This window comes from Leishmania major, chromosome 32 (genome assembly GCF_000002725.2).
Source record: "Leishmania major strain Friedlin complete genome, chromosome 32".
Lineage (NCBI taxonomy): Eukaryota > Euglenozoa > Kinetoplastea > Trypanosomatida > Trypanosomatidae > Leishmania > Leishmania major.
In genome coordinates, this window is record NC_007273.2 from 1,516,927 (window position 1) to 1,543,888 (window position 26,962).

Here is a 26,962-nt window from a genome sequence, read left to right on the forward strand (position 1 = left end):
CCATGGTATGCTGTAGGTGCCCTTCTGCTGCCCATCACGCGGGCACCGCGGCGGTTTCTCTCTCTTTCTATGTGTGTGTGTTTCTGTGTTGGCGTGAAGGCGGGAGAAGGGCGCGGCTCTACTCCATCAGCTGGAGGCCTTTGGGCCACCCTCTCTCGAAGTGGAGCAACGCACACCCACACACGCCCGTGGAAGGGGCGGCGAGGCAAAGGGACGGCTTTGGTGCAGCGCGCACGCAGACCTTCACATCCCTCGCATCTCTCTCGCTCTCTGTCTTTTTCTTTGGCCCCATCTGTTGCACACACCCACTAACCCCCCCCCCCAAAACACACACACACACACACACACATGCGTGCAGACACAGGCACTCATCCAGGTACGCAGGCGCTGAGTTTGCTTCGGTGACGCGCGGGGTCGTTTGTGCACACCCGTCACCTTCGCCGTCTCTTGGTCTTATATTGTCTGCGTCTTCCCTTTACCTGCTCCCTCCATCCCCCCGAAGCGTGGGTCTCTCGGCGGCACAGATGCGGTGCCGCTCGCTGCGGTTGCGCACGGCTGTTTCAGGTGTGGAGGAGAGCCAGTTTTTCGCCTCCATGCGGGCGCAGATTCTAAGTAATCTACGCACCAACACAAATGACCGAAGCCTCGCGGGTCGCGTGGACCCACAGATCGCTGAGCTAGTCGATTACATCAACGGCTCCTTCACCCAGTACGTAACCAGCAGCTCATGCGGGGGGCGGGTGGCTCTTTTCCACAAAGGCACAACGAGTACTGGTACGGCGAGCACACCCCACGCAGCCGCGGAGTCGGCTGGGTCTTCGTCGCCCACAGCTGCATCTTCTGTTGAGCGGCGGAAACGCGGTTCTTTCGGTCGAGGAACTCTGTACCAGTCACACGATTCTCTGCCGAAGGACACATCGATCACTGTTAGAGAGAGCATCGTGCCTGCTCTGGAAAAGTTTTGGGCATGGCGGCAGGCGCAGGCTTCCGATGCGCGGCTGCAAACGACGGAGGTGCTGCAGCTCAAGTTTGAGCCGATGATCCTGCACGTGCTCTGCGCCGACTTTGAGGCCGCCGCCGAGCTGCTCAAGTGTGGCAGTGAGAGCGGGCAGATGAACAGCGGCATCGTCTCTTGCTCGCGCGGGACCAAGGCACACCGTAAGATCACCTGCTGCATCACCTCTCCGCTCTGCGTCGATGTGCCGCTCTTTGCCCACGACACGTGGTGCATCTCACCCGCCAACTTCCGCAGCGACGTCTGGGCAGCGTTCTTGACAGCCTCCCTCGATCACGTCAACACGCTTTTCGCGGAGAACGCCACGCGCCGCGAGCGATTTGAGTTGGCGCTACACGCGAGTGCTGGGAAGGCGGCCGCGCAGCAGCAGCAGCAGCAGCGGAGCGGCATCCGGGGTTGAGATGAGAAGAGGTCAAGGACCCGGCGAGCAGTACCCTTGCGCGCGCGCATGCACTGTAACATGAACACACACACACACACACACACACAGAGAGAGAGAGAGACAGAAACGTGCAGAAACACACAGAAACACACACAGAAACAGCGGGGCAAAGCCTGAGAAGACCGACATCGCTGACGTGAAGGGGCGCGCACGTGAGCGGTGTGCGCCTTCGTTTCTCGGTTTCGGGCCCATGTGCCGTGGCGCGGAGTGCGGGGAGGAGGGGAGGGGGGCTGCATGTGGCGCCATGCTCGTCAGCCCTCGCACCAGGTCTTTTCCCTCTCTGTCTGCCACTGCTTCTTCTCTTTTGATACCCCCGCTCCTCCCCCCTTTCGATGAGTTGTATCGTTGACGCGTCCGCCGACTGCGGCTGTGTCGCCATCTTCTATCAGTGCCATCTTCTCTTGCCCACCGCCTCGTCTTCCTGCGCACGCCTCTCCGAATCTCCCCATGTCTGCTCACGCGCCAAGATCACTTGAGACGAAACAGGCGCACACGCAGCGAGTGTGGTGTGGCCCTGATCTTGTGTGAGGAAGTGTGTAATACGCATACGTACATACAGGGCTGCTCGTGCTTCTGCAGAGACAGGTGAGCTTGTCTCCTTGTGCCGGTGCTCCTGCTGCTGCGCGGCGGCGCCCCTCACAGCCGGTGCTTTTCCAGTGCGCGTCTTACCTGTCCGCTATCTGCCGCGACACCATGTCGAGCTCTGTGTCATGGCAGCGCTACGACGATGAGTTCCACGTCTCTGGAGTTCTTACGGAGGCAGCGCGGGCGTGTGTGTCAGCCCACCCGACCGATGTGAAAGACTTCTTCTCCCGCTACTTCCGTGAGGTGGCCGGGGGGACGTCTGTGAAGGCGCTTCATCACAACGAGGTGCTGAGCGCGGCCGGTGAGACAGCTATCACCTTCACCATGGAGCTCTGCGTGGGGCCTGAGGTGTCCGTGACCACCGGCGATTTGCTTGCATCTGCCGATAGGGGCAGAGATGGAGAGGCACGCGCGTCCCTGGCAGCGTCGGAAGGGGCCACCGACGCCGAGGGCAACAGCTACTCCGCGATTCAAACGACGTGTGCTGCGGCGGTGTCGAAACTACTTCAGCTCGGCTACGCAGAGCCGCAGCACGAGTGGGATTCGGCTCTACGGGCTGCTCTCTCCACGTCCCCACTCGCCAACGGCACCTCTGCACTTCAATGGGTGCTGAGCATCATGGCGTCTTTGGTGGTCGCTAAACAGCGTTGCATGCCACTGCACCAGTACATTGCTGCGCTGATCGACGACCGCCGCAGTGGTGGACCCGCCGTTCGCGGCGCGCACTCTACACCGGCGCGAACCGGTGTCTCAGCAGCTTCAACAGCACGAGCTGGCTCAGACACGTCAGCGCGATCGTACTCTGTACCGCAGTTGCTGGTAACATTCTTGGTTCGCGCCGCCAGATCCGACGCGCCGGAAGCGGTGCATAGTGTGCGCTTCTCTCACGTGTATGTTGCCTTGGATGTGCTGACTTCGTCTGTGGGCGACGCGAGCGGGGTGGAGAAGTCGATGCCCGTCAGCGGTGCGGTGCTGCGGCAGCGCATGCAGAAGGTGCGCAGGGCCGCTCAGCGCTTTGTGCAGTCCCACCCAACCTCCTCCAGCGTGGGCACGGGTGGGACGCTACACTGGGACGGCGCCGTGAACCTAACAGACGTTGTGAAAGCTGTGACGGAAGCGCTGTCTGGTGCTCAGCTGAACGTCGGCGCAGAGGTGTGCTTGGGTCTGTCAATGAAAGCGTCCACGACACGAGTGCCTGCAGCCAACACGGCGGACGGTGGCGCGGCCAAGGACGCCCCCGGAGAATGCAGGGTGCTATACAGCCTCTTTGGAGGCGGAGAGCCGCCGGTGACGGGTGATCAGCTCAGCGAGTACGTCAAAGAGCAACTGAAAGAGGTGGGCCCGGACATTGTGCAGTTTCTCGAGGATACCCACGTCATGGAAGACTGCGTCGCTCGCCAGCGACTTCAGATGGCTCTGCAGGACTCCATCGTTCTGAGTGACGTGGTCGCTGGGCAACGGGAGGCAGGGTCGGCAGCATCGGGCCTTGCGAGTCCGTTACCCGTGCAGGCTCACGACGGCGCGTTCCCAAACAGTGTGATGAGCCCCTGCGACTGTGGCACCGTCAGCGACGTTGTCGACTACGTGTGTGCTACCGGGGAGGATTCACGCCGGGCAGTAACTGTTTTAGTCAGCACTGCTGCAGGGGATCCACAGACTGCGGCTCACGTCGTCGATTTGGCGATCGCCGGCGGCGCGTCTTATGTGCTGGTCAGCGCCGGCATCTTCAGTGCGCACACAGCTGCAGCGGTGAGCCGACTGGCAACTCGAACGGACGAGTTGACGAGTATGCAGATGGTGGCACCAAGGCCGTCCGCGCAGCGTTTCAACCGCTACGACTGGCCGCCGCTGCCCACCGCGGAGGTCGCACCGATCCGCCGGAAGGGCGACAAGAAGAAGAAGGATATCGGCAAGGCCAACAGCAGGAGGAAGTAAGTCCTGTGAGGCGGGTGGGCCTGGGGGCGAGAAGGATGCTGTGGAGGGACGGGGCAGTTGGCTGGTTGTCGGCTTGCGCTTCATTCGCCGCCGCGCACCCGTCCCCACCACCGCTTTTCTTTTCGTCCTCATGCGCTGCACTTCCACCCCTCGCTCATCCCCGAACTGCCCGCCCACCAGTGCAAGATTGGAGGAAGTGTGTGTGTGTGCGTGTTTGGGGGAGGTGAGTGGGAAGGGGGAAGGGGGCTGCTTTCCTCCTGCATTTGCGTCTCTCGGGCACTTCGAGGCGCATCTCGTGTGCTGCGCTGTGGCCCACTGTGCCCTGTCGTATCGCTCGTCATACTTTTCGGATTACATGCCTTACGATGTACAGTTCCTCCGTATCGAAGCAGCGACTATGACGGCAGCAGAAATCAAAGAGTGATTGCACAGGCAGATGATGTGGCGGACCGACCGCTCGTCTTCGACATCACCCTTCTCGGACCGGCGGCGCTCGCACGGTTTGTTGTGCTGCGGCCTAGATGCCGACACACGCACATGGACGCACACGCACGCGCCCGACAGCGTGCCATAGCCAACGTATGTGGTGCAGACTCACGGATGCTTTCCTCCTCCGCCTGCTCACACGTAGCTTCCGCGGTGGTGCGGGAGTGCGCACTTGTGTGCTCGTGCGGGGACACAGAGCTGCATTACCCCATCGGACTCGCCGCCTGCTCCCTCTTTCTGCTTCGGCACTGCTCTTTAGCTTCTCCCCTTCTGCCTCCTCTGCGGTGCTGCCCCATCTGCGGCGTGATGGACGCTGCGATGCTGTCACATCAATGCGCGTACGCCAACGCCCACGCGCAGACTCTTGCAAGAGTGCCTCACCCACCAAACGCGTCAGATTCGCCTTTTCCCTCTGCCGTCCCCCCTTGCTCTCACCTCTTGCTCTCACCCCTTGCTCTCACCCCTTGCTCGTCTCCGCAAAAGTGCTCGCTATCGCCCGTGAAAGCACGGCTCACCGGCCATACTTTTCTTCGTGGTGTGGACTTTTATTGAGATCTGGTCTCCGCCTCCGCGAATTGTGCTCCCCGATACTGGCAGGCACCGCACGCACAGGGACGACACATGCTGCGCCGCAGCCGCGAGCTTCTGCGCGTGAGCCCGTTTGCGCTCTTCGTGCAGGACGTTGCCAAGGCCGGTAAGCTGAAGGGGGCAAAGAACGTATGTGCAACCGCAGCGAAGATGTACCGGAAGCTCTCTCCGGCGGAGAAGAGTGCGCTGGCGCGAAGGGCCAAGGAAAAGACGTTTCCGTTGCAGGAGGCATATCAGCGCATGGCGAAGCGCGAGATGAGGCGCCTGCGCGACATGCCCATATTGAAGCGCCAGGAGCACATCAGGGCGAAGTGGGCGTCCATGAGGAGGTCTCGGGCAAGCAAGCCGACCAATACGGTGTCAAGCGCCAAGGCGAAGGTTAAGGCGGCCAGTAAAGCTGGGAAAAAGATCGCGAAGGGGTCGGGCAAGTAAAGCCCCGGCACTGGGGAGCATGACAAACTCGCACCACAGACAGAACGAAACACTGCCTACAACACGCGCGCGCGAGAGTGTTGTGATGGCCTTCCTTTTGCTTTCCTCTGTGTGTTCTACCACTTCGGTGCTCCCCATGTACACGCAGTCGCAGTGGTGCTGCTTGAGTGATGGCGCGGGAAGCCCGAGAGGGAGGGGAGGGAGGGGAGGGGGAGTCACCGTATAGCTTGGCAAAGGCGACGTCTATGCGAGGAATGCGCGGTACGCGCGCGTGTGCGTGAATCCTGTGTTTTGTACAATCATAGATCTGTTCTCTCTTTTTTGTGCTCGTTGTTTGCTCCTTCGCTGTGGGCGCGCCTGTGCCCACAAAGTCATGTCTGCATTCCTTCCGCCCGTCATCCCGTGATGCGGCGCGCACACCTCTCCAGACGTCCGTCCCTCCCCTTCGTCTTGTGTGTCTCCTCTTCTTCTATCTGCGCACCTCGCCATTACCGACTCCATAGAGAATGCCAGTGCGACAGCAGCGATGGCATGCGCGTGATGGAGAGAGGCACCACCACTGCCGCCGATGACATTGCTCCTCTCCCTCGCCGGCCCACCGTCGTCGTCGCGGTTGATGGTCGCCTACTCTTCGGGTCTCCCTTATCCTTGCGCGCGTTTTGCCGCGCTCGTTGTCGATGGTCAGGCGGACCTGCACGCTGTTACACGCGCCCTCCTCCTTTGTTTCGTGGTTTCCATAATTTGTTTTCGTTCTCTCTGCCGCCTCTGATAGTTTTGACGCGGGCTCATCGGCGGCGACGGCTTCTCTCCCTCTCTCTCGACATCTCTCTTACCCTCGTTTCGGTTATGTTACATCCTCCCTTTCCAAGCTGTCGAGCGTCATCGGTGTGAGTGCACCCTTTACTTTGTCCCGTTTTGGCTTGCCGTTGATGTGGCGCCTGCAACGAAAGCCCCCCCCCCCCCTCCTCCCCCCGCCCTTGCACACCCACTCGCGCGCACGCTGCAAAAGGAAAGGATGCCTTTGTCTCCCACCTCTTCGGTGACTCGTGAATGTATGCGATGAGGTTATACGATCGCGTCGACACTGACACCCACGCACCCTCGAGAAGCGACACATCAGCACAGGTGTCGGCGCAGAGACGCCAGCCGTACCTGCTCCACACCGTGGGATGTCTCTGCGCGTCTTGTCTGCGCTGGCGGCTTTCACTCGTATGCTCACGTTCATGATAATATCGAAAGTACCTCAGCCCAGTCGCGTTGATGTGTCTGCGGCTGTGAAACACGACCACGCCACCTCCACTTTTTTCAAGTGTGCGCTGCGCGTCTTAACAGAAGAGTATACACATTGGCTGAGTGCCTGCGCGCCGCTGCTGTGTGGTATGCGGTGCGGGCGTGTACATGCCTGGGCAGCGCGTACGCCAACACACTCCCGTTAGCATGCTGTTCTGATGGCATTCCCTTCGCTTTCCTTCCGTGCCTCTTTCACTCCCGCCTTCGCTCCTGTCTTCCACCGTCTCAACACATACACACACCGGTGCGTTCTTGGCTCTCGCTTCATCAGATTAGCCGACGGTGCCGTCTTGTCTCTCTCTCTCTCTCTCACTCTCTCTCTCTCTCACTTCCTCTCCCGCACTTGCTTGCGTTGCAGTGACCGCTTAGCGCGACAGAGAGGAACGCGTCATTGCCAAACAACACGGAACATTGTCTCACTCAAGCGACACACGCGTACCTCAAAGGAACTCCCCACCCCACACCCCACTGCCTGCCGCCCACAAACAGCAACAACACATCACCATCATCCCCCGACAACCTTCGAAAAGCGAGCGAACGATAGAGAATACGTCATATACATATATACACACATACATAGAGCGCGCTGCATAGCGTATCGCAAGGGTAAGAGCCACCCCTCTAACACACACTCGTCTGGGTGCATACATACCCCTTTGCCACCGCTCCGGTCTCTTCCCTCCTCCCTCTCCTTCATAGAGCCGTGCACTCCTACTCGTAGGCGCAGATCCCGTCATGCTGCGTCGTAGCTTCACGCTTCGTCGGGTGAGCCCCTTCTCACTCTTCCAGAAGCACCTGGGCGAGACTGGCGTACTTAAGGGCATTAAGAACCCCGCGAAGAAGTCGGCACAGATGTACAGTAAGCTCTCTACGCCGGAGCGGAAGATGTTTGAGGAGCGCGCGCGTCGTGTAACATACCCTGCCCTCGACGCATACAACCGCTTCCAGAAGGAGTATGCGCCCCGCTTCCTGCACCTGCCCATGAAGCAGCGCCAGCGCAAGGTGGCCCAGCTGTGGGCGGAGTTGAAGAAGAACGGGACGGTGAAGATCCCCAAGAACGCCAAGCGTAAGATCAGGAAGGTGGCAAAGAAGACGAAGCCAAGGGTGTCGATGTCGAAGACGGCCAAGAAGCAGTCGGCCAAGTAGATCACTACCAGAGGAGATGCGTTCTTTCCGCGCTCGTTTCCCTCTCCCATAGAACTGCAGCCGAGGACAGGCGGGTGAGTTTGGCGAGGAGGAGGGTGTACGGTGACATGAGGCGAGGCATACCGTAAGATGCGTTGAGCCCTGCTTGCACACGTGTGTATTGGTCGTTCTCCGTTCGTGCTTCAAGCGGTACCACATACGCAACGGAAGCTGTTGGAGAACGGTTGCTGCACATTGCCGCACTCGGCCAATCGCCAGTGCCCTCCACTCCTCCCTTCTCCCTAGATCACCCTTTGCTTGACTCACACACGTCCTGCACACACCTACCTAATAGAAGAGCGAAGAGCGTACCGCCAGGGCCGTCGTGGTGTCCGGCATGTCTCCTGCACTCACCCCTCCCCGGTTTTCCCGTTTCTCTTCACCCAGACCTCTTTCTTGTGAGGCTGACGCGTGCGTGTCGGCACGGGAGAGCGCGGGGAGATGGTGCGTGACGTAGGGGGTCACCTGGAAGCAGCCCGGCGAAGTGATTAGTGGTTTGCCCTGTTTCGCTGCGTTGTGATGCCCTGTGCGTGCCTGTGCGGAGGCGGCGCTCTGCTCCGCTCGCCGCTGTTGTCCCTTCCTCCGTTCCCGTCTCATTTGCCCAGCCCGCCCGTCCCCCTCCCTCTCTCTGTACGTTTTCGGTGCTCGCGGGTGTGTGCCTGTCCGTGCCGGCGATCTTCGGTGCGACTTTCATTTTTTCGTTTTTTTTTTCGGTCTCTCCTTCCGACCGGCGCGCCGTGAAAGGCACGCTGTGCAGCGCAGCAGAGAGGTGAAGACAACAAACAAGCACAGAAAATGGCGGCGGTGAAGCGCGCATTGCTGGCGAGCACGCGCGTGTGGGCGGGCTGATTCCATGATCTGGTGGACCCCCCTCATCTCGGGGGTGGGGGTGAGCAATGGACCGCATCTACACCGCACCTAAGCGCACGGGGTGCTCTTCGCTGTCCAGTGCGTGTCGAGACCTCCCTTCAGGCTTTCTTTACGTCGGCATCTGCGACTCGGTTCGCTGTGTAGTCTCTCGTCTTGTAGACGTGTCCTTAGGTGGACCGATGCCTCACTTTACCGTGGCGAGTCACTGTGACACGCAAGCGTCGCAGACGCCCGATTTGTCGAGGCTTTGTTGGCCACGCTGCGTTTCCCTCGTCTTTCCGAATGAGCCGCCGCACTTCTCGGCTTCTTTTTCGTGACGCCCCTCGCCTCTCTTACCAACGATAAACTACAACACGTGCGCACAATACGTTTGTGCCCATCGCATACTCACTCGTGCCCCCCACCCCCATTTCCTTTTCGCCGTCTCCTGCACGTTTTGGCGCGTCGGATTGTTCCGCTGCTGCCGCCGACTTCTTCCCGTCTCCCGCCTCGCCTCTGCGAGGCCCTCGGCAGCCTCTGTTTTTTTTTTTTATTTGGTCTTTGGTCCTCACTCTTGTCTTCACACCGCCTTTGCCATCGATACACTCACCGGTGTGCCCCTCCCCCACTGCCTGTGTCTCTCTGTGTGCTCGAGTGTGGCTCGCACCACCCCGCAGCACAGCGTTGCCTCCCGTTCCGCTTTCTTTTATACGCGCCGGGATAGACAGGCTGCGTGCGCTGGCTAAGGCGTGCCACTTTTCTTTCATCACACACGCACGCACCGGATCACACCTTTCACCTTCGTCCCCCCTTCCTCCCCCTCGCCTGCAGTCCATTATGCCAGCAAAACCCGCGCAGGATTTCTTCTCCCTGGACGCAAACGGACAGCGCGAGGCACTCATCATTATTAAGAAACTGCAGTGCAAGATTCTGTACAGTGACAAGTACTACGATGATGTGTTCGAGTACCGTCATGTGATTCTCCCAAAGGATCTTGCCCGCCTCGTCCCCACCAGCCGCCTCATGAGTGAGATGGAGTGGCGCCAGCTCGGCGTGCAGCAGTCGCAAGGGTGGGTACACTACATGATTCACAAGCCAGAACCACACGTGCTGCTCTTTAAGCGTCCTCGCACGTAAGGGGAGGTGCTCACCAGAGAGCGAGAGCTAGAAGACGCGCACTCGCATGGGTGCGCCGGGAAGGTTAGCCAGGAGGTGAGGGCGCAAGCTGGGTGCGTCGCTCGACGAGAGGAAAGCTTGAAAAGGAAGACACGATATTGCTTGCTTCCACATAAACTGCGCAGACCTGCCAGTTCCAGCACACACCAACGCCTTGCTGCCCGTTCCATCTCCCACTGTCGATCCTATCCTTCCATCCTTCCTCTCTTCATCTCACTCTTCCCTCCGTCTGTATCGTGTTGGCTCTCGTCATGGCGAATGAGGCCTATCATCTCCTCCCACTATGGCGCGTTGCATGTTCTCTCATTAGCCCCCCTCTCCACTGTCTTGCCTTTTCATGGTGCTCCCGGGAGTGACATGGATCTGCCCATGCCACGACGACCCCCCCCTCTCCATCTGTTTTTCCGCACTCTTCCTTACCTCCTTCTTTTCCGTCTGCCCGTCCCCCCCGGCATTAGAATGCATAGAATCGTTTTCTCCCTGTTGGTGTGCCGTGTTGCGTGCGCGCATCACTCCTGCGTGTCGTCGTCTTTCTGTGCTGTGCTTCTTGCGATGAAGGCCTGTCCCGTTTACTTGGCTTTGTGAGTGTGTCTGTGTTTTGCCCGTGCCTCTCTGTTTGTGTGACAGCTGACGCGTGAGATGGTGCGAGGGCACTTCTTTGGTTGCGTGCGTGCGTGTGAACAACAACAAGGGTTGCACGTCCACAGAACGAAGGTGGGCGGCGCTCCCTTGAAACAGAACAGGAAGCAGACGCACTTCAAAAAAAAAAGAGGACGGCGCCGTAATAGCGGACACTCTTGGCCCTTCGCGCCTCGTCTCAGCCTCGAGGGATGAGGAGGAAGGGGCTGCGTCTGCCGCTGTTGCGTGCTCTGTGCCGGCCCGGAGGCATTTCGCCCACACCCACGTTTCACATTTTGCACGGTGGTCACGAATTGCCGCGTGGTTTTCCTGTGGGCCAGTTCCGACTGTGACAGGGCCGGACTATAGCTGGTGCTGGTGAGCGTGTGTGTGTGCGGAGCCTGCTGTCGACCACGCACTTCATCCTGAAGTCGTGTTCTTGTGGAAGGGCTGAAAAAGGACAGTCGCGCCTCGCAACACGTACCCATGCCCTCTGCAACGACCCTTCTTGTGTGATGTGGACTGTGCTCGCCCTTCCTCTTTTCTTTTCTGGCTGCCCATCGTCCGCGTTGCGGCGCACGCCCTCCCCTCTCCTCGCGTCGTTTCTCACCACAGAAGTACATTCGCCAACACGGCGCACATACGCAAGGTCACGAAGGCCTGTGAGAACACTATCTGAAAAAAGACATCGACGATGAACGCACGCCAAACGCAGGTGGCCTGTGTAACGGTGGTGATCGGCGGCTTGCTGGGTGCTCTCAGCTACGCTGCCTACAGGCAGCTGAGCCAGAATAGTGCCGCCAGCCCGGACAGAAACGCGCATGTGCCCGGGTCTCCTGTACAGCCCCCCGCTGCCGCTGCTGGCGCACAAGCCTCGCCACCCCCACCTCAGGCACCCATCTCGCTCCCTGTCGAATCACCGTGCCCAGCAGCGGACAAAGCCAGGGCTCTGGAACTGCTGAACGTCTTGAAGCGGAACGCGAACATTGCCTTCCAAGAGGGCCGCTTCGAGGATGCGCTGCGTGGTTATCAGGACTGCATCGAGGTTACGTCCGTCCTTGGTGCTGCCGACGCAGAAGCTGTCGAGACAGAGCAGATTGTTCGCGCAAACGTGGCAATGGTGTGCATCCGCATGCACGAGTACGACGCGGCGCGTTCGGTGGCGACGATGCTGCTGCAGGACGCCGCGGTAGCGCTCCCAGAGGACCTCAAGGTGAAAGTGCTCTACAGGCGAGGGCTGGCAAGCAAGGCACTGAACGACCGTGCGGCGGCGCTGGCCGACTTCAAGGCCGCTGTGCACTTCTCAAAAGACCACAGGAACCCGGCTGTGGAAAAGGAAATCGCACTGCTGCAGCGCGGCGGTGCATGACCGCTGTGGTGGGGCAGAGACAAGGTCGATAAGAACGCGCTTGTTACCCTTCGCAGGGGTCGGCATGCAGGCGCGCTTGCCCCCTCCGGGGTCTGTTTGCCCAGCGACGCATTGCAAGGCAAGCGGTGCGGTGGTGGTGACGCCCTGATTATGCAGGTCTCTACGGATGTGTACGGCGCCATCGATTCAAAGGAGCGCCTCTGCGCGTGTGGGAATCGTCACAGTCATGAAGGAGCAGCTTAAGGTAGCGCTTGATGGGCGTGCATGCGCGGCGCTGGGAGTGATTCACCGGCCCACCCCGCCCCTTCTCTTCCACACATACACACACACACACACAAGTAATGCGCAGGACATGAGTACTCGCGCGGCACCGCGGTGACCTGTTGGTGACATTTTGCCTTCACTGCCTTCTGTCTCTTCACGTCCGCCTCCCCACCTTCCCACCTCCCTCGCTCTCACCGCCCTCTTTCCTTGCTCTTCGCGACTCAGCGTAATGACATTCTCGCTCGACAGCGATCGACTGTGTTGGCTTCTTGAGCAAGAACTCCTCTAACTTCGACGGACACACAGATTTGGGCGTGGGCGTGCTCCCTTCACGGTTGACGCTGCCGTCTTTTCGTGAGCCGCCATCCTCGGCTCTCCCTGCCGATGATCACACCTGTGTTTGAGTGCAGCCAGGAGGGTGGCTTTGTCGTCATTCGCATCGTCCTCTCCGCCATCTGCAAGGTGATGAGCGCTGTGTTTGACATCCACGAGACGCAGTTCACCTTCTACTGCTCTCCGTACTACCTGCGCCTGCGCTTCGACCAATGCCTGCAGGAGGGCAAGGGAGAGCGGGCTTCGTACGACTTGGAGGCGAACGTGCTCACGGTGTACCTTCCAAAAGCAAACCCGGCGGAGGTCTTCACGAAGCTCGATAACCCGGCCTACCTCATCGCGACAGAGAAGCAGCGTGCTTCGCTTATTCAGGTCCTCAGCGTCGCCAGCTCGAGCGACGCCGCGACTGGCGCGGGTGAGGAGCTGGAGGAGACCGAGTACGTGCAATCCTTGCCGGATGCCACCGCGACGGGCAGCGCCGCGGACCGGAGCGAGAGCATGGCGCCGGTGGAGCAGTGCAGCTACGGCTTCGCAAACGCGTTCAGCGGACTCTTCCAGAAGCTCGATGCTGATGTTGTGCGCGAGGTGGTGAGTCTGCGCGATAATCCCGAGTGCACCACGCGCGAAGAGCGCCGGCGATTGCGCCTCGCTGCTGAGATGAGGGACTTTGACGTAGACGCGCTGCTTTTCGCCTTTGAGGACGCGGAGGGGGAGGTGGCGCAGGTGTTGCGGTACGTCCCTGCCCACATTCGGGACTTTGAAAATGCTCTGCATGGCAATGCTGTCGGGTCGGGAGAGGAGCAGGCGTCGTTGTCGGTGGTGTTTGCGAGTATCCCTGAATTGGGTGCGGGCAGGGCAGATCCGCTGGAAGAGGAGGAAACAACGCTGCTCGCAGGCGACGATGCGCGACCGGTCACAGTGTGGAGTGGCAACGTTGCCGACTTCAAGAAGCCGCTCATCGAGGAGCTGCATCCTGCTGTCGACGACGAGCGAAAGCCGACAGCATCAGAGGCGGCGGCTGGTGCGGCTGCCGCCGCCTCTGTGTCGTTTCAAGCAGCCGCTAATGCTGCTGCTCCGCCTGGGCCGCGTACGCGGCTGGCGATATCTCGAGTGCGCCCGTCGCTGAAGTTTACTCGAGAGGAGACGGAGGTGCTGATGCGCCTAAAGCTGCCGAGACTGCTTTTTCCTCCCTCGCCGGCAGAGGTGGAGGCGCTGACGGCGGACCTCCTCTTTAGCGAGGCCTACGACGACCTCGTCACGGAGGGTAGCGGCTGCAGTGAGTCCCTGTGGAACCTCACACAACTGAGTCCGGCCCTCTCCTACCTCGACCCGGCGGACACACTCTACGACGCATGCGTCGCGTTTGCGCGCCGCGCGCTAGTGTACCCGCTGTACCGTCACTGCGCCCTGCTGCAGCGGGTGTGGGCGGTGGTGGGCACACGGCTACTGCTGGGGCGCAACTACACCATCCGTGCACTTTTGCGCATACGCATTATTCTGTCCCACGCGGAGCACAAGCACCTCTTGTCGACCATCTACCTGGACCCTCTGATTGCATACTGGATGCACGTTTCCGAGTCGGACGAGCGGCTGATGCGCATGGCGCTCGAGATACACCAGCACGTCTCCCGGACGGAGCCGGTGACGGTGTCGGCGGCGTCGACGCCTGGGGCTTCTGTTCTGCAGTCGATGTTGGTGGATGCGAAGAAGGTGACGCTCTACCCGCTCACGCTCGTGCACCTTGGACTCCCGCTCTCGGAGGAGGAGGAGGAGGAGGGTCGGTGCGAGGGGTGATAGAGTGCGTGAGTTTGTGTGCCTTGTTTAGCTGTTGTCCATTGCCGTTGGACTTGGCATCCCGTGGGAATGCTAAGGGTGCGCTGAGCGAGAGCGATACGCGTATAAGCTGTTTCCAGCGCACAGAACGACATATGAAAGGAACACCGGGCATCCACATGCGTCACTGTGCTCTCCGCGTCTCTTTCTCTTTGTGTGTGCGTGCACTCCACGGCTGCGTCTGCACGTTCTCTTCCCCCCCCCCTCCTCCTGTTGCGTTCAGAACATCACCACAGTGGTGCGCGCCCACACGCAACGAGGCTTTTGCACCCCTTTACGCGTTGAGGACACCGATGAAGGCCGGAGGGGGGTGGGGTGGGGTGGGAATGGGGGACGGTTGCGCTGTCTACGCCAAATGTGCCAGGCTCGACAGTGAGCTTCAGCACTGCTGAGCGCTCTTCATCTCCCAAACAAAAAAAAAGAAGCGGCACCGCCGCTGTATTCTGTTCACCATGCTCTTTGCTCCTCAACTCCACTGCTCGGCCGCCCTCCGTCCTCACGCGCGGCTTTTGACGTGACGGCATGCGTGCTAAGTGCACTGTTAAATGCGGAGGGTGTTCGATCCCGCACACACCTGCGCCCCCCATCTACGCGCACAGAGTCCATAGATCAAAGACATAGCAAACCAACAGCGAAGTCGATACATGTGAGGGCCACCCATCCCCCACAAACGCCGCCTTTTCGCTAGCACTCTTCTAATCGCGCCCACCCACCCACCCATCCACCTATCCCCCCCCCTTCCCCCCCACACACAAACACAGCGGTGTATGTGACGGGGGGGGGAGGGCACACCTTTGCATCGACCATTGCACGGAAACAAAACAGTTCAGGCATCATCAGCCGTTGAGTACCATAGATGAACAACTCCGCCTCCCCGAGCCCTCCCCTCACCTCCAGCGGTGGAGCAGCTGGCTCGGCTGCTGTGGACGGAGTACCGATAGAGGTGGCGTCCATGTTCTACACAGGCATCAACGAGCCGCGGCCCACCGCGATGAACTTCTCCTTCGACGGCCTTCACTTCGTGTCGGCGCACACGGACGACGCCGTCCGGTTCATCGACGTGGGCAACATGACGAACACGGACGTGATTATCTGCGACGCGTTTGGCGTGCACAACGTCCGTTACACCCACTCCAGCAGTGTCGTATGTGTCGCGCCACGGTTTCACCTGGATGGCCACCTGCACCTCCTGAACACGGAGACGTCGCAGTTCTTCGGCGAGATGGCGTACCTTAACGACGCCGAGTCGGAGATGTTGCCAGTGGCGAACACGCCAGTGTACTCCACCCTTGCCCAGTGCCCGGCAACAGACGTGATCGGCGCGGTGGTAGTGGCCAAAGGTCGGCTAGCCCTCTTTCACCCTCTCATCTCCGGCTGCATTGCCGCCACGCCGGAGCGGTCCATTGTAGGCAGTAGAGCCTGCGTGCAGTTTAGCCGGGACGGCCATCGGATCGCCATCGGCGACGACCACCGCATTGTTTTACTCGATCGACGCAGCTTTTTCGGGGCACCGCTGGCCGTGCTCGAGAACAAGCATGTCTTTACCACGTCGACGTCGCTGACGAGATGCAAAGGGCTCGAGTTTAGCGCCGATGCGAATCGCCTGCTGCTCACATCGTCGAGTGGTGAAGTTGTCGTATACGACTGGCTGCGCGGCGAGACGGTGGCGAACTACTTCCACGGCGACGCGAGGCGACATTTTGTCGGGTCTGCCGACGCCATTGGCGCGCAGCACGTCTTCCCTTACCAGTCAGCCTCGCCCATTCTGCAGCTCACCTCGTCCATGACCGGAGGCCGGCATCTGCTTGTGTACGCCGGATGCCCGTCCAACTCGGCAGCCTCCACCCGACAAGGACGACTTCTGTATGAGCTGCAGTCGAAGGACAGCGATGTGCCGGTCGCTATCGCCGTGAACCCACGACTACAGCTGGCGGCTACTGCAGCGCGGAGTATAACCTGGTGGGCTTTTCACAATTCTGTTGTGGAGGCGTACGCGACACTGACGGAGGCGGGCATGACGGCAGCCGACTGAGGAGGCGCCACACATCGCTGCTGGAGTGTGGAAGAGGGGGGGGGGGAGGCGGAGGCTCTCGTAGACAAGAGTGGTGCTCCAGGCGATCACGCATGCCGTTGCAGCTTCCTCTCCCTTGTCGAACACCTCAAGCAGAAGCTCGCGCTACGCCCATGAAAGCACTGAAAAGGTGCCGTACGAGGCTGTCGGCCTCCGTGGCTTTGGTTGTTTGTTCGTCTGGTCTTACTGAGCGCCCCCTTACTCACTCTCGCAGGGAGGGGGAACTTCTCTCGTGGCTCGAAACGTGTGCTGCCCCGCTATAATGAAGGGTAGGACCAGAGTCAGCCTGTCTGTGCGATACAGGCACCGTCGGCCCCCTTTCATTTCTTTGATTGGCCCTCTCAGCAGCGTAGCGAGAGGGGACGTGGGCACACTTGCCGTTGCACGTAGCGGAACGAAGGATGGTGCGCCGCCCGTCGCCCCCTTCACCCCTCATAGCTGCGAGCACCTTTGCTGATGTTCGTCGTATTTTTCTCTGCCCTTCTCTCCTGCCTCACTCTGGCGATGGGCGGTGTGGGACGCCACCATACACGCGTTTTGCATTCCCCACACTCTGCGTCACCGCTGCTGCATTGCTGGCGTTTGTGCCGGTCTGCGCCTGCACACGTGATGCGCTTACTGCACTTGTGTTATCATGACGCCTGCACTGGCGCACTGCCCCCCGCCTCTCTCTCGTTATCGCAGTAGCCCCACAAGCTCACTTACACGACCGTATCCACCTCCCGGTACACACAACAGGCACCAACACGCAAGCACACGCGCACTCGTCTTCCACAGGCCCAGACTTCGAGAAAGGCGAGAGGACGCAGTCAGCTCTGTTCGTTGAGCAACCAGCGGCCGAGAGCGAGAGATAAGGGCGCCCAGTGCGTGTCTGTGTGTGAATCACAGTCCTCTAGCGCTCCGTCATTGCATCGCTTGGGGTCTCTCTATCTATATGTCCGTAAGCCTCCACGTGCCATTTCGGTAATTCGGATCGATTGACGTCCCCACTCACGGTCTTGCTCCTCTTGCCGCCGCCGCAGCCCCCCCCCCCTCCCCCGCTTTGTGTGAGCCTCACTTTTGTTTTCGTGTGCGTGTGCGTGTGCGTGGGCCTCCATCTCTTCATCGCTGTCGTCTTCCTCGCCTCTGTAGAGGGTGAAACTGGGATTCCCTCGCTTTTTCTTCATATTGTGACGACGTGTTCTTTGCCTTCTTGCCAGCTGGCCTGCTCGCCATTTCGATTCTGACGTGCCACACGCTCCTCTGTGCACTTCATCGGCTCCGCTTCGCTCTTTCGGGTCCTTCTTCTGCACGAAGTCGCTCTCTCTCTCTCTCTCTCTTGTTCCGCCGTTCTCCATTTTAGCGTGCGAAATTGGTCGTCCGTCGGCAGGATGCGCGTCATCGAGAGCCAGAAGGAGGTGCTGCACACCCTCCGCCACCCTTCGCAGCACTCTGCGACAGACCGCAAGAGGGCCTACATGTTCCTGTTTGTATACGTTCTCAGCGCTATCGCGTTCGGCGGGAATCTCCTCCACTTTATCAGCGGCTGGATCGCCGCCACGGTTTTGCAGGTCGTCATGACCATCTTGATAATGATATACGCCTTCAACATCAATGACTACAGTGACAAGAGCATGAGCTCGATGGAGTGTGAGCGGGCCTGCAACCCGCTGCTCGATGCCTACATCGCGCTGCGTGCGGTACAGTTGATCCAGGCGCTCTTCTTGCGCAGTTTTGTGTGCACCTTCTTCTTTGCCACGGTGCTTATCGGAACTCTTTTTCGCGTACGACAGAGGAAGCTGTACGTCGACGCCGTGAATCTATGGCGCGAAGTATCGCAGTACGAGCGGGAAGGCTTCATCTTCATAGGTGTTGATGTGGTTATGATTATTGTACTGATGCTTTCCATGGTGTTCTCCATAGTCGCGAATTACGGTGGCTAACGTACCACTGCAACGCGCCAGACGCGTGCATTCAATGTGCGGAGGATGTTGCGGGACATGTAATCTTTGCGCGTGCAATCTCTCTTTCTCTCTCTCTCGCTCGCTCGCTCGCTTGCTTTCTAACATCGCATGCGTACGCGCGTCTGGGGCTCGCCATTCGAAACGCCGAGCAAGAGGAGGCGCATGCCGCGGCAGAGGACGCGCTGGGGAGCGGCTGCCTTGTTGGCGTGTTTGTCTCTCTGAGCGCGCGTGATGAGGAAGGAGTGCACTTGGTGGCGAGGGTGATACCACGAGCGTCGCCGGCGCTTGTGGCTTTAGGTGTCGAGTTCCTAGAAAGGAACGGAGGGAGCGTGAGGGCTGCAGTGGTGGAGGGCGGGCATCGTGTAGCCACGCGCGCCCGCAGAGTTTGGACTGTTTGTAGGCTGTCTTGAGTGGCTCTTGCTGTTTCTGTTGTAGACGAGCCTGATACTAAGATCCGTTGTGTATCTCTCTCTCTCTCGCTTGCTTCGCTGTTCTTGAGGTGGAGCCTGCCGCGCGGGGTATGTGGAATGTGTTTGTACGTCCTCGTGTTGTGGACGTCTGTAATAAGCGGTATCAACACGAAGAGGCAGGGTCACGCGAGCTTACGCCGCCCACATTTCCCGCCCTTTGACCGTCACGGAACAGCCAAGGCAAGGCTGTACTGTGCCTTTGACACGGCACTTCAGTGCGCGCCATGGACGTACGGGAAGCTAACGGTAAGCGGGTTGGTGGTGCTCTCAAGAAACGCGCGCGTCGACAGACGAGCTCGCGCGCGCTGCATTGTGACGTGACGGCTGCACTTCCAGTCGTGAGCATCGCGCGTCGAGTGCGAAGGTGCACTCGGTCGCTCGTTCTCTTTTCCATCCCTCTCCCATATGACGTGTTCAACTCTTCCTTCGCTCCATCTTTCTCTGCTGCGTGCCGCTCTTGCCTTGTGCGCTCTCCCATTTCGTCGGCATCTTCGTCTTCCTCGGATACCCTCATCACGCGCCCGCGCACATGAGCAGAGATCAGTGCGCAAGCACACCGTGCGTGCATCTTCGACGTTTTTTTTACTCATCTTCCCCAGACTTTTCCGGTCGGAACGAAAAGTGGCACGAGTCGCGTATCTCTACCGCCGATGAGTAGCACCAAGCGTCTCACTGATGCCTTTTGGCTTCAGTTCGAGTGGATCCCGGTGCTGATCACGGACCGCAGTCACCACACAGGCAGAGACCGGAAGCGCGCCATGCTGTTTGTGCTGCTGCATGCTTCGTTCCTGATGGTTCTGTGTGGCCACTTTATGAGCGTCATTGTGTCGTGGGCACTCGCGTTCGTCCTCCAGTCCGGAGCGATGGTGCTGTGCGTGACGCACCTCGCCTTGCTTGAGGAGTACGCAGATTCTATGAAAAACGCACTAGAGCTAGAGCACATGATCAACCCTCTCATCATCGCCGAGGTCGCGGTGCGATGCTTCGCTTCTCTGCAGTGTGTTCTAACTGGCTCGTGGATGCTTCTACTCGCTGGCAGTATAGAGCTTGCATACGACCTCCATGTGACACAGCACCGCTCGCTGCTGATTGATGCGGCGACTATTTGGAAGGAGCTTGAAATCTTTCGCACCGATGGACGTGTCCGCACTGCGTATCAGGTACTGATGGTGCTTTTCGCCATCTTCTACTTCATCTACTCGTTCTCAACCGCGTGAGAGGGAGAGAGGCGGGGTGGGTGGGGATCGGAGAGATCTGCTGAAGTTTTGTGTGGCGTGTGTGACACGCGTGCTTGTTGTCCAGGGCGCTGAGGAGACTGCGTCAGGTGCGCACGGCTCCTCTCTTTCCAGCTCTTTGTGTATGCCGCCCTCTGTCGCGCTGCGCAACCACGCGCTCGTCTATCGAGCTACAGACCTGCGAACGAAAAGTTCCGGTGACATCGAAACGAAAGAATACGCAGGCGGCTCGCAGCGGAGTTTGCCGAATATGCCAGGAGGGCGGGCAGTAACAACATGAACAAACAGCTACTATGCACGACTCATCGCCGCACGATGCGGGTCACGGCACGCACCGATGTCTCACCCGGGTCAGTGCGCTGCTGCCGGCGCTCCCCACTTCGTTCCTCCCCTCGTGTATCAAAACCACGTCTCTCTCTCTCTATCTCTCTCTTCGGTTTCGCTATGCCTTCTTTTCTTCTTTCTCGGCTTCCTCTTGCCAACCCGCCCCATCCGGTGTTGCGCAACAACGACGACACGTGTGGGCAGCTGACAGGCGTACACGCCAGTGCACGTGTTCGACCATATTTTTCGTCGCTAGTTGATGTTTTTCCTCTTGCGTCCCCACCGCACAACCTCATCTCTTCTCTGCGTTTTCTCTTCATTCTTCTGTGACCTCTCTCAATCAACGTGCTCTGATCGACCGGGCGGGGCGTTGAGCGCATCGACATCGTTCGGGTCTCTCGTGTCCATCCTTCTCGTTTCGAGTGCTCACCCGAAACAACCTCACTTCGCGATCTGCTCTGACATACTCGTTTCGTGCGACACTCTCTCGCTGCCATACGCGCTCTCGCGCGCGAGCGGTTCGGCCACTGAGAGTCGAACTACATGCCCGCATGATTGACTGCATGGTTCTCACATTCTCCTGTCTTCGCGCGTCTTCATCATGAGCAGCCTCTACCGATGCAATACCTGCGGGCGGCTGACGACGATATCCGTGTGCCCTCGGTGCGAGGCGAGCACGGAGCGCTACACTCTGTCACTGGAAGAGATGCGCACCGCGGTCGGCAGCGGTGCTGGCGCTTCTGCTGCAGCGCGCGCGATCCCTACAGCCGTGCCCTTGACAGTTGCCGACATCGACGCCCTTGCAAGGCGGGACGGCGTGGTTTCCAGTGATGCGGTCGTGAGCCAACAGGGTACAGTGGCGTCGTCGCGCTCGGTGGCAGAGCTGCAGGCCGTGGTGCAGTCGCTACAGCAAGAGAATGCGGAGCTGCGCGAGAGGCTGGAACGCGATCGACGCCAAATGCTGCGGTCTGCCATGGACGTGCGCGACTTGCATGCAAGCCAAAAGCAGATTAGGCAGAGGGACTTGGACCGGATAGAGTGGCTATACTGCGATAATCAGAGACTCAGGAAAATACTCGAGATGCAAGGCAGCGCTCAAGAGCTTGCCGGTGTGCTGTCGCCACAACCACCAGCTGCAGCGCCGGCAACAGCGCATCGTCCATCATTGGAGGGCCTTCGCCCTTTACCAGAAGTGCCTGTCGAGCTCAACGCAATCGAGGAGGAGATGCCGGCACTTGAGGCGGAGGTGGTGCACCTGCGCGGTGCCCTGGTGCTCAAGACGCAGCATCTGGATGATCTGTGGGGGCATGCAGAGCGCGCCGAGGGTTACGTGCAGGACCTACTGCAGAAGCTGGAGCACGTACAGGGCATTGTGCGTGAGGAGAGCGATAGCTGCGCACGCCGGTCCAAGCATCTCGAAAGCACTGACCAGCCGCTGGAGGACATTGTCTCCTTTGTGTCCCTTCGCGACCACTCGAGTGCGACGCAGCTGACTGGGCCCAGCTCCACTACTCCGTTCCCCTTTGCCACTGTGGGGCGGTGTGAACATATCAAGCGGGCCGCGGCTGTTCATGGAGGCTGAGACGGCGTTGCCATTCGACTTGCGTGCGTGGTAAGGCACGAGCTTTCCCCCTGTGCTACCCCGGCAGTTGACAGCGCTCCTCCGCGGTGTCTGTTTAGAAACGACGCCCCGCCTCCACCGTTTGTTTATCTTCGACTCCGTTGCTGGCGCATCGAAAAAACAAAGGCTACTGCCTCGGTGCAAGAGAGGTGAGGGTGGAGAATGCAGCCATTCAGCACGAGTATTCAATGCGGCGGAAGGTGAGGTGCATCTTGCTGTGATGGAGGTTTGCGTGTTCTCCCTCCCTCCCTCCGTCTCTCTCGTTTCATGGCCCACCCCTCTTCCGTTCGCGTTGTGGGCTGTTCATGTGCGTTCGAAGAGCTTGGCTGCGTGGGTGCGTGCGTGCGTGTCCTGGCTTCGTTGCGTTGTGTGTTCTTCTTTTCCTTACTTATTCACTGAATCCTGCTTTGCTGGCACGACTCATGCCAAGCAGAGTTGCTGCTCGTGTGAGTATCCCCTGTGCGCCTGTGCGGTTGATGGCTGCTTTCCTTCCAGCTTTTGCTCTGGGGCTGTTTCGTTCTTTTTCGCGGATTTTGCGTGGATGCCGGCAGAAGCCCTGGTGGTGTGCGCATGCGTGTTCGTGATGGCACACCTCTTCTTCTGCCCGCGTATATCTTTGCGTTCTCGTCCATGGTTTTCTCAGTTGTGTACCGTGTAGAGTCTTCTTGGCCGCCGCAAAGGACGTCTTCGTCCTTCGTTTTCTCGTGTATGTGTGTGTGTGTGTGTCGCGGATTTCAGTTCTCACTCCGGTTTTATTAGTTTTTCTCTCACCAAGGCATTCGCTTCCGTCCTCACAGAGTGGCGGGAGGCAAGAAGAAGCCAAGCTGTATTGCGGCTCTCGAGCGCTGTTGCACGCACGGATGGATGTCAGCGCGCGCATCATCAAAGAAAGCAGAAAAACAGCAACAGCAGAGGGCGTTCACAGGTGTCTGTGACCGTCTCTCTCCACCACTACTGCGCCACACACGAACGAAATGTGTACGGTGGCATCTCTGAAAGGGCGAGGGGACGCTGCCGTTTGAGGGGGTAGGCGCATCATCGATTGCGCCAGGCGTGCGCCTCGTTCAAGCTGCTGCCCACGCGTAGAGACAATGGTGGCTGGCTGAGGGAACGACGAAAGGAGGCGCAACGGGAAGGCGAGGTAGGCCGCACGGTATGCTTGTGTATGGTTGCCGTTTCTTCCCCGTACTTCCCTTTTTGGCGGTGTTGGTGCCATGCATGAGGCGCTGGCCCAAGCCAGCTACTCCTCTCTCCCCCTTCTCTCGCTCATGTGACGACACGCTCTCTACTCCCTGCACACGTTGTCATTTTTGTCTTCGATGCATTTCGTTTTCGGCGCACTGTCGTCCCCGCGCGCCGCTGCCACGACACGATTCACCAACGTTCTTGCAGCAGCCGAGGAAGAGCGCGACGAAAAATAAAAAAAATTGAGAGGAGATCGTGCGCTCTGCGTGGTCATTGCCGTTACGCGAGGAGTCACAGTGCTTACTGGACCCCCCTCCCTCTTCTCACCATCGCCACCCTTTTCCTATCAATCCCTCCTGACGGTGAGCAAAGCCGGTCCATCCACACGCTGGGCACCCTCGTAGGCGCATTCGGCCTGCCTCCCTCTCCATCAATGACTTCGCACACCGGCTCCAGCCTTTATGAGGGCATTGCGCCTCTCGCGTCTCAAGCAGAGGACTTCATTACACGCTGCTTCTACGGCAAAGCCGGTGCCGAGGCGCGTCAGCGTGCCTTTTCGATGGGTTTGCAATCACCGCTGTGGCTGTGGACGCATCAGCAGATAACTCGCGATGCCGGAGCGCCAAAGGGGATGCGCAAGATAATGCACCTGGTTCACTGGATGCACCGCCATGGCGTGGAGTCACGGCACATTGCCATTCTCGCGCCATTCTCGTGGAAGGCAATGTGCCAGCAGGAGTTCGCGCAGCACAGCGCTCAGGTGGAGATGAAGGAGTGTCCCATTATACTAGCCCATCACGAGCTGCCTGCGCTGAACAAGCGAGACCACACCAAGTACCGGTATCGGGCGGTTTTCTACTTGATGGACGCGCTGCCGCGCAACTTAAGCCTTTCGGCGCCGCTTCAGGCCAGTGAGGAGCTCTTGATTTCCGAGGCCATGGGGGCGGCAATGGACGCATTTGTGCTGTGCGCCGATGCGGGGTGGATGGCGCCTCAGGTGCAGGCAAAGTGGTACGAGAAGTTCGTCGCCAAACTGGAGGGCGTCCGCGCGGTTATCTCTTACGACGCCACTACGACGACGCAGGCGGCCATGGAAGCGGCGGCCGCGTACTTCCCCTCCCTTGTGGGTCCCACGATCCCTTTGTGCTGCAGCCGGCACCCGAACCAGCGGCAGCTCGAGTATGGTCTTGCACGCATGGAGCCGTGCTGCAAACGGCTCTGCCTGAGTCTGTACGCGTGTCGTCGGCCCGATCACGTGTGCACGCGCACGTGCCACCCCGAGGAGAGCCACCTGACGTGCTCGTACGCGTGCGGCGCCTTCCTCCCCTGCGGTCACAAGTGTCTGCTAGAGTGCGGTGCTCCGTGCAACTGCTTCGAGGTGGTCGAGATGCAGCTGGCATGCTCTCACGAGAAGCTTCTGGGGATGAACAAGGAAACGCTCGAGCCCATTTACGCGGTGGTGCGCCACGTGTACAAGGGTGTCTGCGGCGACGCAGCGCTACCGTGCGCCGTGTCGTACGAGACGGAGTGCGCGCGGTGCCTCGGTCTCTTTACGGTGTTGTGCTTTGAGGCACGGGAGAAAGGGCACTCGCTGGCCCACCGAACACTCATCTGTGCAGCGTGCAAGCGCCGCGAGCGCGAACTGTGGGCAAAGCTTCTTGGCGAGCTTCTCACTGGTGTCGAGTCCCAGAAGAAGAAGGTCAAGGCGGAGCTGCAGCGGTCGCTGCACCACCAGCGCAAAGCTGCGGCGCAGGGCCTTTTTCGACCCGGCACCCGGGTGGAGATCGTCGACGCGACCAAGTGCGTGCCGCCGCTCTTCGCCGAGGATGACTTTCCGGGCATCGAGTTTGTGGACATGGAGGCGCCGATGTTTTTCCAGGAGATGGAGGGGGCGTACGGCACGTTCGTGAGCAACCACGTAGATGTCATGGACCGCAGCGAGGTGCGCAACCTTGTTCGGCTACCTAGTGGCAAGCATGTGCTGGTGACAGATGGCGGGCTGCGCATGATTCAGGCCCTGACAAGCAACATCACGCAGGCTGTGCCGCTCATGCTGACGTGCAAGGGCAGAGACGACGGCGCCGTGGATGGGGCTGCACTGGACAGCGCCGAGTTCGCGGCCGCCAAGCTGATGCTGCATGGCGTGTATTACCTGGCGCAGCCTGTCGCATGCGACGAGGTGGCGGGGGAAGAGGTGCTCACGGACAAGGTCGTGCGCGTCGTGGCTCTCGATCCGCTGTCTGCCAAGAATGTTGTGGTGGAGTGCGAGCTTTATCGCGTCTCCGAGCGCACACACGACGACATCGGCGATGAGCATAGCGACTCCGCTCATGTCGGCAGCGCGCCGACAGGCTCATTGAACGGGACCCCAAAGCGACGCCGTCTCGAACGAGGCGCGGGGAGCATCTCCCGGTACGAATGCACAGAGCAGATTGTGCGTCTCTCCGTCCCCATTGCGGCTCTGGAGCCGATGCCTGGTATGGTGGAAGGCAAGTACGTGTTCGTCAGCGCCCCGGAGCGGCAAGTGCGCAACCCACACGACATGGTCAGAATCGAGGCGATGTTGCGCCGTCTCACTGACCTATCCTTGCCCACTGATGCGCACGTGACGGCCGCGCCCATTGACCCCGACACTCCGTACTCGCTGGTGAAGGTGGTGAACCCTCCCGTGAACTGTGAGGCGGCGCGCGGCCCTTGCGCGGTGCTCAAGTGCAGCGATGCGCGTGTGGTGGTTCGTGCCAGCCCTGACAAGCTCCAGCACCGCCGGGGCGGTGGCGCCCGCCACAACGGGGATCGTGGGTCACCCCAGCGCGGGTTGCGCGCTCCGCCGACCGCCGCCGCATCCGCGCTACTCGTGGTGGTGCCCTTTGTATACGCAGTGGGCGATGAGCTCACGGAGGCTGAGGGGGCGCTGGACGCGGCTGCGCAGAAAGTGTTTGAGCAGCGCCTCCAGGCGGAGTTGACCGCCGCCAGCGAGGAGCTCGCCTTGCGCCATGAGGAGGAGGCCTTCCACGCGCAACAGCAGATGCCCGAGGTAACCCCGGAGATGCTGGCCGCCGATCTACATGCGTACAGCGTTCCGATGCCGCTGCCAACGGCCGCCGACGTGGCAGCGGCCAGGCAGAAGTCGATGGAGCTGCCGGTAGGAACGCCCATCGCTAGTCGCCTCGCGCACACCAGGGACAAGCTCCTCTGCAAACAGGAGGCGCTGCAACTGCCACAGTGGATGACGGCGATGACGGAGAGAGCTCACAAGGAAAAAGAGTCGGACGCGCTGCACGTCAAGTACATTCGCTCCTTGTGTCGATGAGAACTCTCCCAGAGCGCGCATGTGTGTGTGCGTGTCTCCGGGCTTGCATGGCGGTGGGGGTGAGCAGGAGGCGGTGGTGGAGGGTGGGCCCTCCTGCCTTGTTGTCGCTTGCCTCTCGCTGGTTTTCTGCTACGCCGCGCGAGTCTGTCTTCCTCTTCGTCCGTCCGTGTGTCTGTGTGTCTGTCTGTCTGTCTGTCTTTGCATATGTGTCTGTGCGTGGCTGTGCTTGAGTGGACCGCTGCCGGAGTGTGCCATCACGACGGAGGGATGGGCGGCAAGCCCTTGTGGCGTCTGAAGGGACTGCGCACGCACCGAGGCACACGCGCACGCAGACACACCGGCGCGGATGTGCACACGGCGCACGGCGCCCACCCCCTCATCTCTTTTCGTTTTTTCGTGCACA

The 26,962-nt window shown here is 59.9% G+C and overlaps 12 protein-coding genes across 12 annotated transcripts; all 12 read left to right on the forward strand.

Moving 5' to 3' along the window:
- Positions 1–593: 593 nt before the first annotated feature.
- LMJF_32_3750 (conserved hypothetical protein) lies at positions 594–1,415 on the forward strand (the record flags this gene model as incomplete). The annotated part of the gene is made up of 1 exon (XM_001685649.1): positions 594–1,415. The coding sequence occupies one exon, from the start codon at positions 594–596 to the stop codon at positions 1,413–1,415; it is 822 nt and encodes a 273-aa protein (XP_001685701.1).
- Positions 1,416–2,150: 735 nt separating this feature from the next.
- On the forward strand, positions 2,151–3,977 carry LMJF_32_3760 (putative enolase; the record flags this gene model as incomplete). The annotated part of the gene is made up of 1 exon (XM_001685650.1): positions 2,151–3,977. One exon carries the CDS (start codon positions 2,151–2,153, stop codon positions 3,975–3,977), a length of 1,827 nt encoding a protein of 608 aa, XP_001685702.1.
- Positions 3,978–5,084: 1,107 nt separating this feature from the next.
- Positions 5,085–5,483, forward strand: LMJF_32_3770 (putative kinetoplast-associated protein p18-2; the record flags this gene model as incomplete). The annotated part of the gene is made up of 1 exon (XM_001685651.1): positions 5,085–5,483. One exon carries the CDS (start codon positions 5,085–5,087, stop codon positions 5,481–5,483), a length of 399 nt encoding a protein of 132 aa, XP_001685703.1.
- Positions 5,484–7,508: 2,025 nt separating this feature from the next.
- Positions 7,509–7,919, forward strand: LMJF_32_3780 (putative kinetoplast DNA-associated protein; the record flags this gene model as incomplete). The annotated part of the gene is made up of 1 exon (XM_001685652.1): positions 7,509–7,919. One exon carries the CDS (start codon positions 7,509–7,511, stop codon positions 7,917–7,919), a length of 411 nt encoding a protein of 136 aa, XP_001685704.1.
- Positions 7,920–9,644: 1,725 nt separating this feature from the next.
- Positions 9,645–9,944, forward strand: CKS1 (cyclin-dependent kinase regulatory subunit; the record flags this gene model as incomplete). Its single annotated transcript, XM_001685653.1, has 1 exon — positions 9,645–9,944. One exon carries the CDS (start codon positions 9,645–9,647, stop codon positions 9,942–9,944), a length of 300 nt encoding a protein of 99 aa, XP_001685705.1.
- Positions 9,945–11,295: 1,351 nt separating this feature from the next.
- LMJF_32_3800 (conserved hypothetical protein) lies at positions 11,296–11,970 on the forward strand (the record flags this gene model as incomplete). Its single annotated transcript, XM_001685654.1, has 1 exon — positions 11,296–11,970. One exon carries the CDS (start codon positions 11,296–11,298, stop codon positions 11,968–11,970), a length of 675 nt encoding a protein of 224 aa, XP_001685706.1.
- A 648-nt stretch (positions 11,971–12,618) lies between these two features.
- Positions 12,619–14,361, forward strand: LMJF_32_3810 (conserved hypothetical protein; the record flags this gene model as incomplete). Its single annotated transcript, XM_001685655.1, has 1 exon — positions 12,619–14,361. The coding sequence occupies one exon, from the start codon at positions 12,619–12,621 to the stop codon at positions 14,359–14,361; it is 1,743 nt and encodes a 580-aa protein (XP_001685707.1).
- Positions 14,362–15,352: 991 nt separating this feature from the next.
- LMJF_32_3820 (conserved hypothetical protein) lies at positions 15,353–16,432 on the forward strand (the record flags this gene model as incomplete). Its single annotated transcript, XM_001685656.1, has 1 exon — positions 15,353–16,432. One exon carries the CDS (start codon positions 15,353–15,355, stop codon positions 16,430–16,432), a length of 1,080 nt encoding a protein of 359 aa, XP_001685708.1.
- A 1,409-nt stretch (positions 16,433–17,841) lies between these two features.
- On the forward strand, positions 17,842–18,393 carry LMJF_32_3830 (conserved hypothetical protein; the record flags this gene model as incomplete). The annotated part of the gene is made up of 1 exon (XM_001685657.1): positions 17,842–18,393. The coding sequence occupies one exon, from the start codon at positions 17,842–17,844 to the stop codon at positions 18,391–18,393; it is 552 nt and encodes a 183-aa protein (XP_001685709.1).
- Positions 18,394–19,534: 1,141 nt separating this feature from the next.
- LMJF_32_3840 (conserved hypothetical protein) lies at positions 19,535–20,101 on the forward strand (the record flags this gene model as incomplete). Its single annotated transcript, XM_001685658.1, has 1 exon — positions 19,535–20,101. The coding sequence occupies one exon, from the start codon at positions 19,535–19,537 to the stop codon at positions 20,099–20,101; it is 567 nt and encodes a 188-aa protein (XP_001685710.1).
- A 1,048-nt stretch (positions 20,102–21,149) lies between these two features.
- LMJF_32_3850 (hypothetical protein) lies at positions 21,150–22,025 on the forward strand (the record flags this gene model as incomplete). The annotated part of the gene is made up of 1 exon (XM_001685659.1): positions 21,150–22,025. The coding sequence occupies one exon, from the start codon at positions 21,150–21,152 to the stop codon at positions 22,023–22,025; it is 876 nt and encodes a 291-aa protein (XP_001685711.1).
- A 1,783-nt stretch (positions 22,026–23,808) lies between these two features.
- Positions 23,809–26,559, forward strand: LMJF_32_3860 (conserved hypothetical protein; the record flags this gene model as incomplete). The annotated part of the gene is made up of 1 exon (XM_001685660.1): positions 23,809–26,559. The coding sequence occupies one exon, from the start codon at positions 23,809–23,811 to the stop codon at positions 26,557–26,559; it is 2,751 nt and encodes a 916-aa protein (XP_001685712.1).
- Positions 26,560–26,962: the final 403 nt, after the last annotated feature.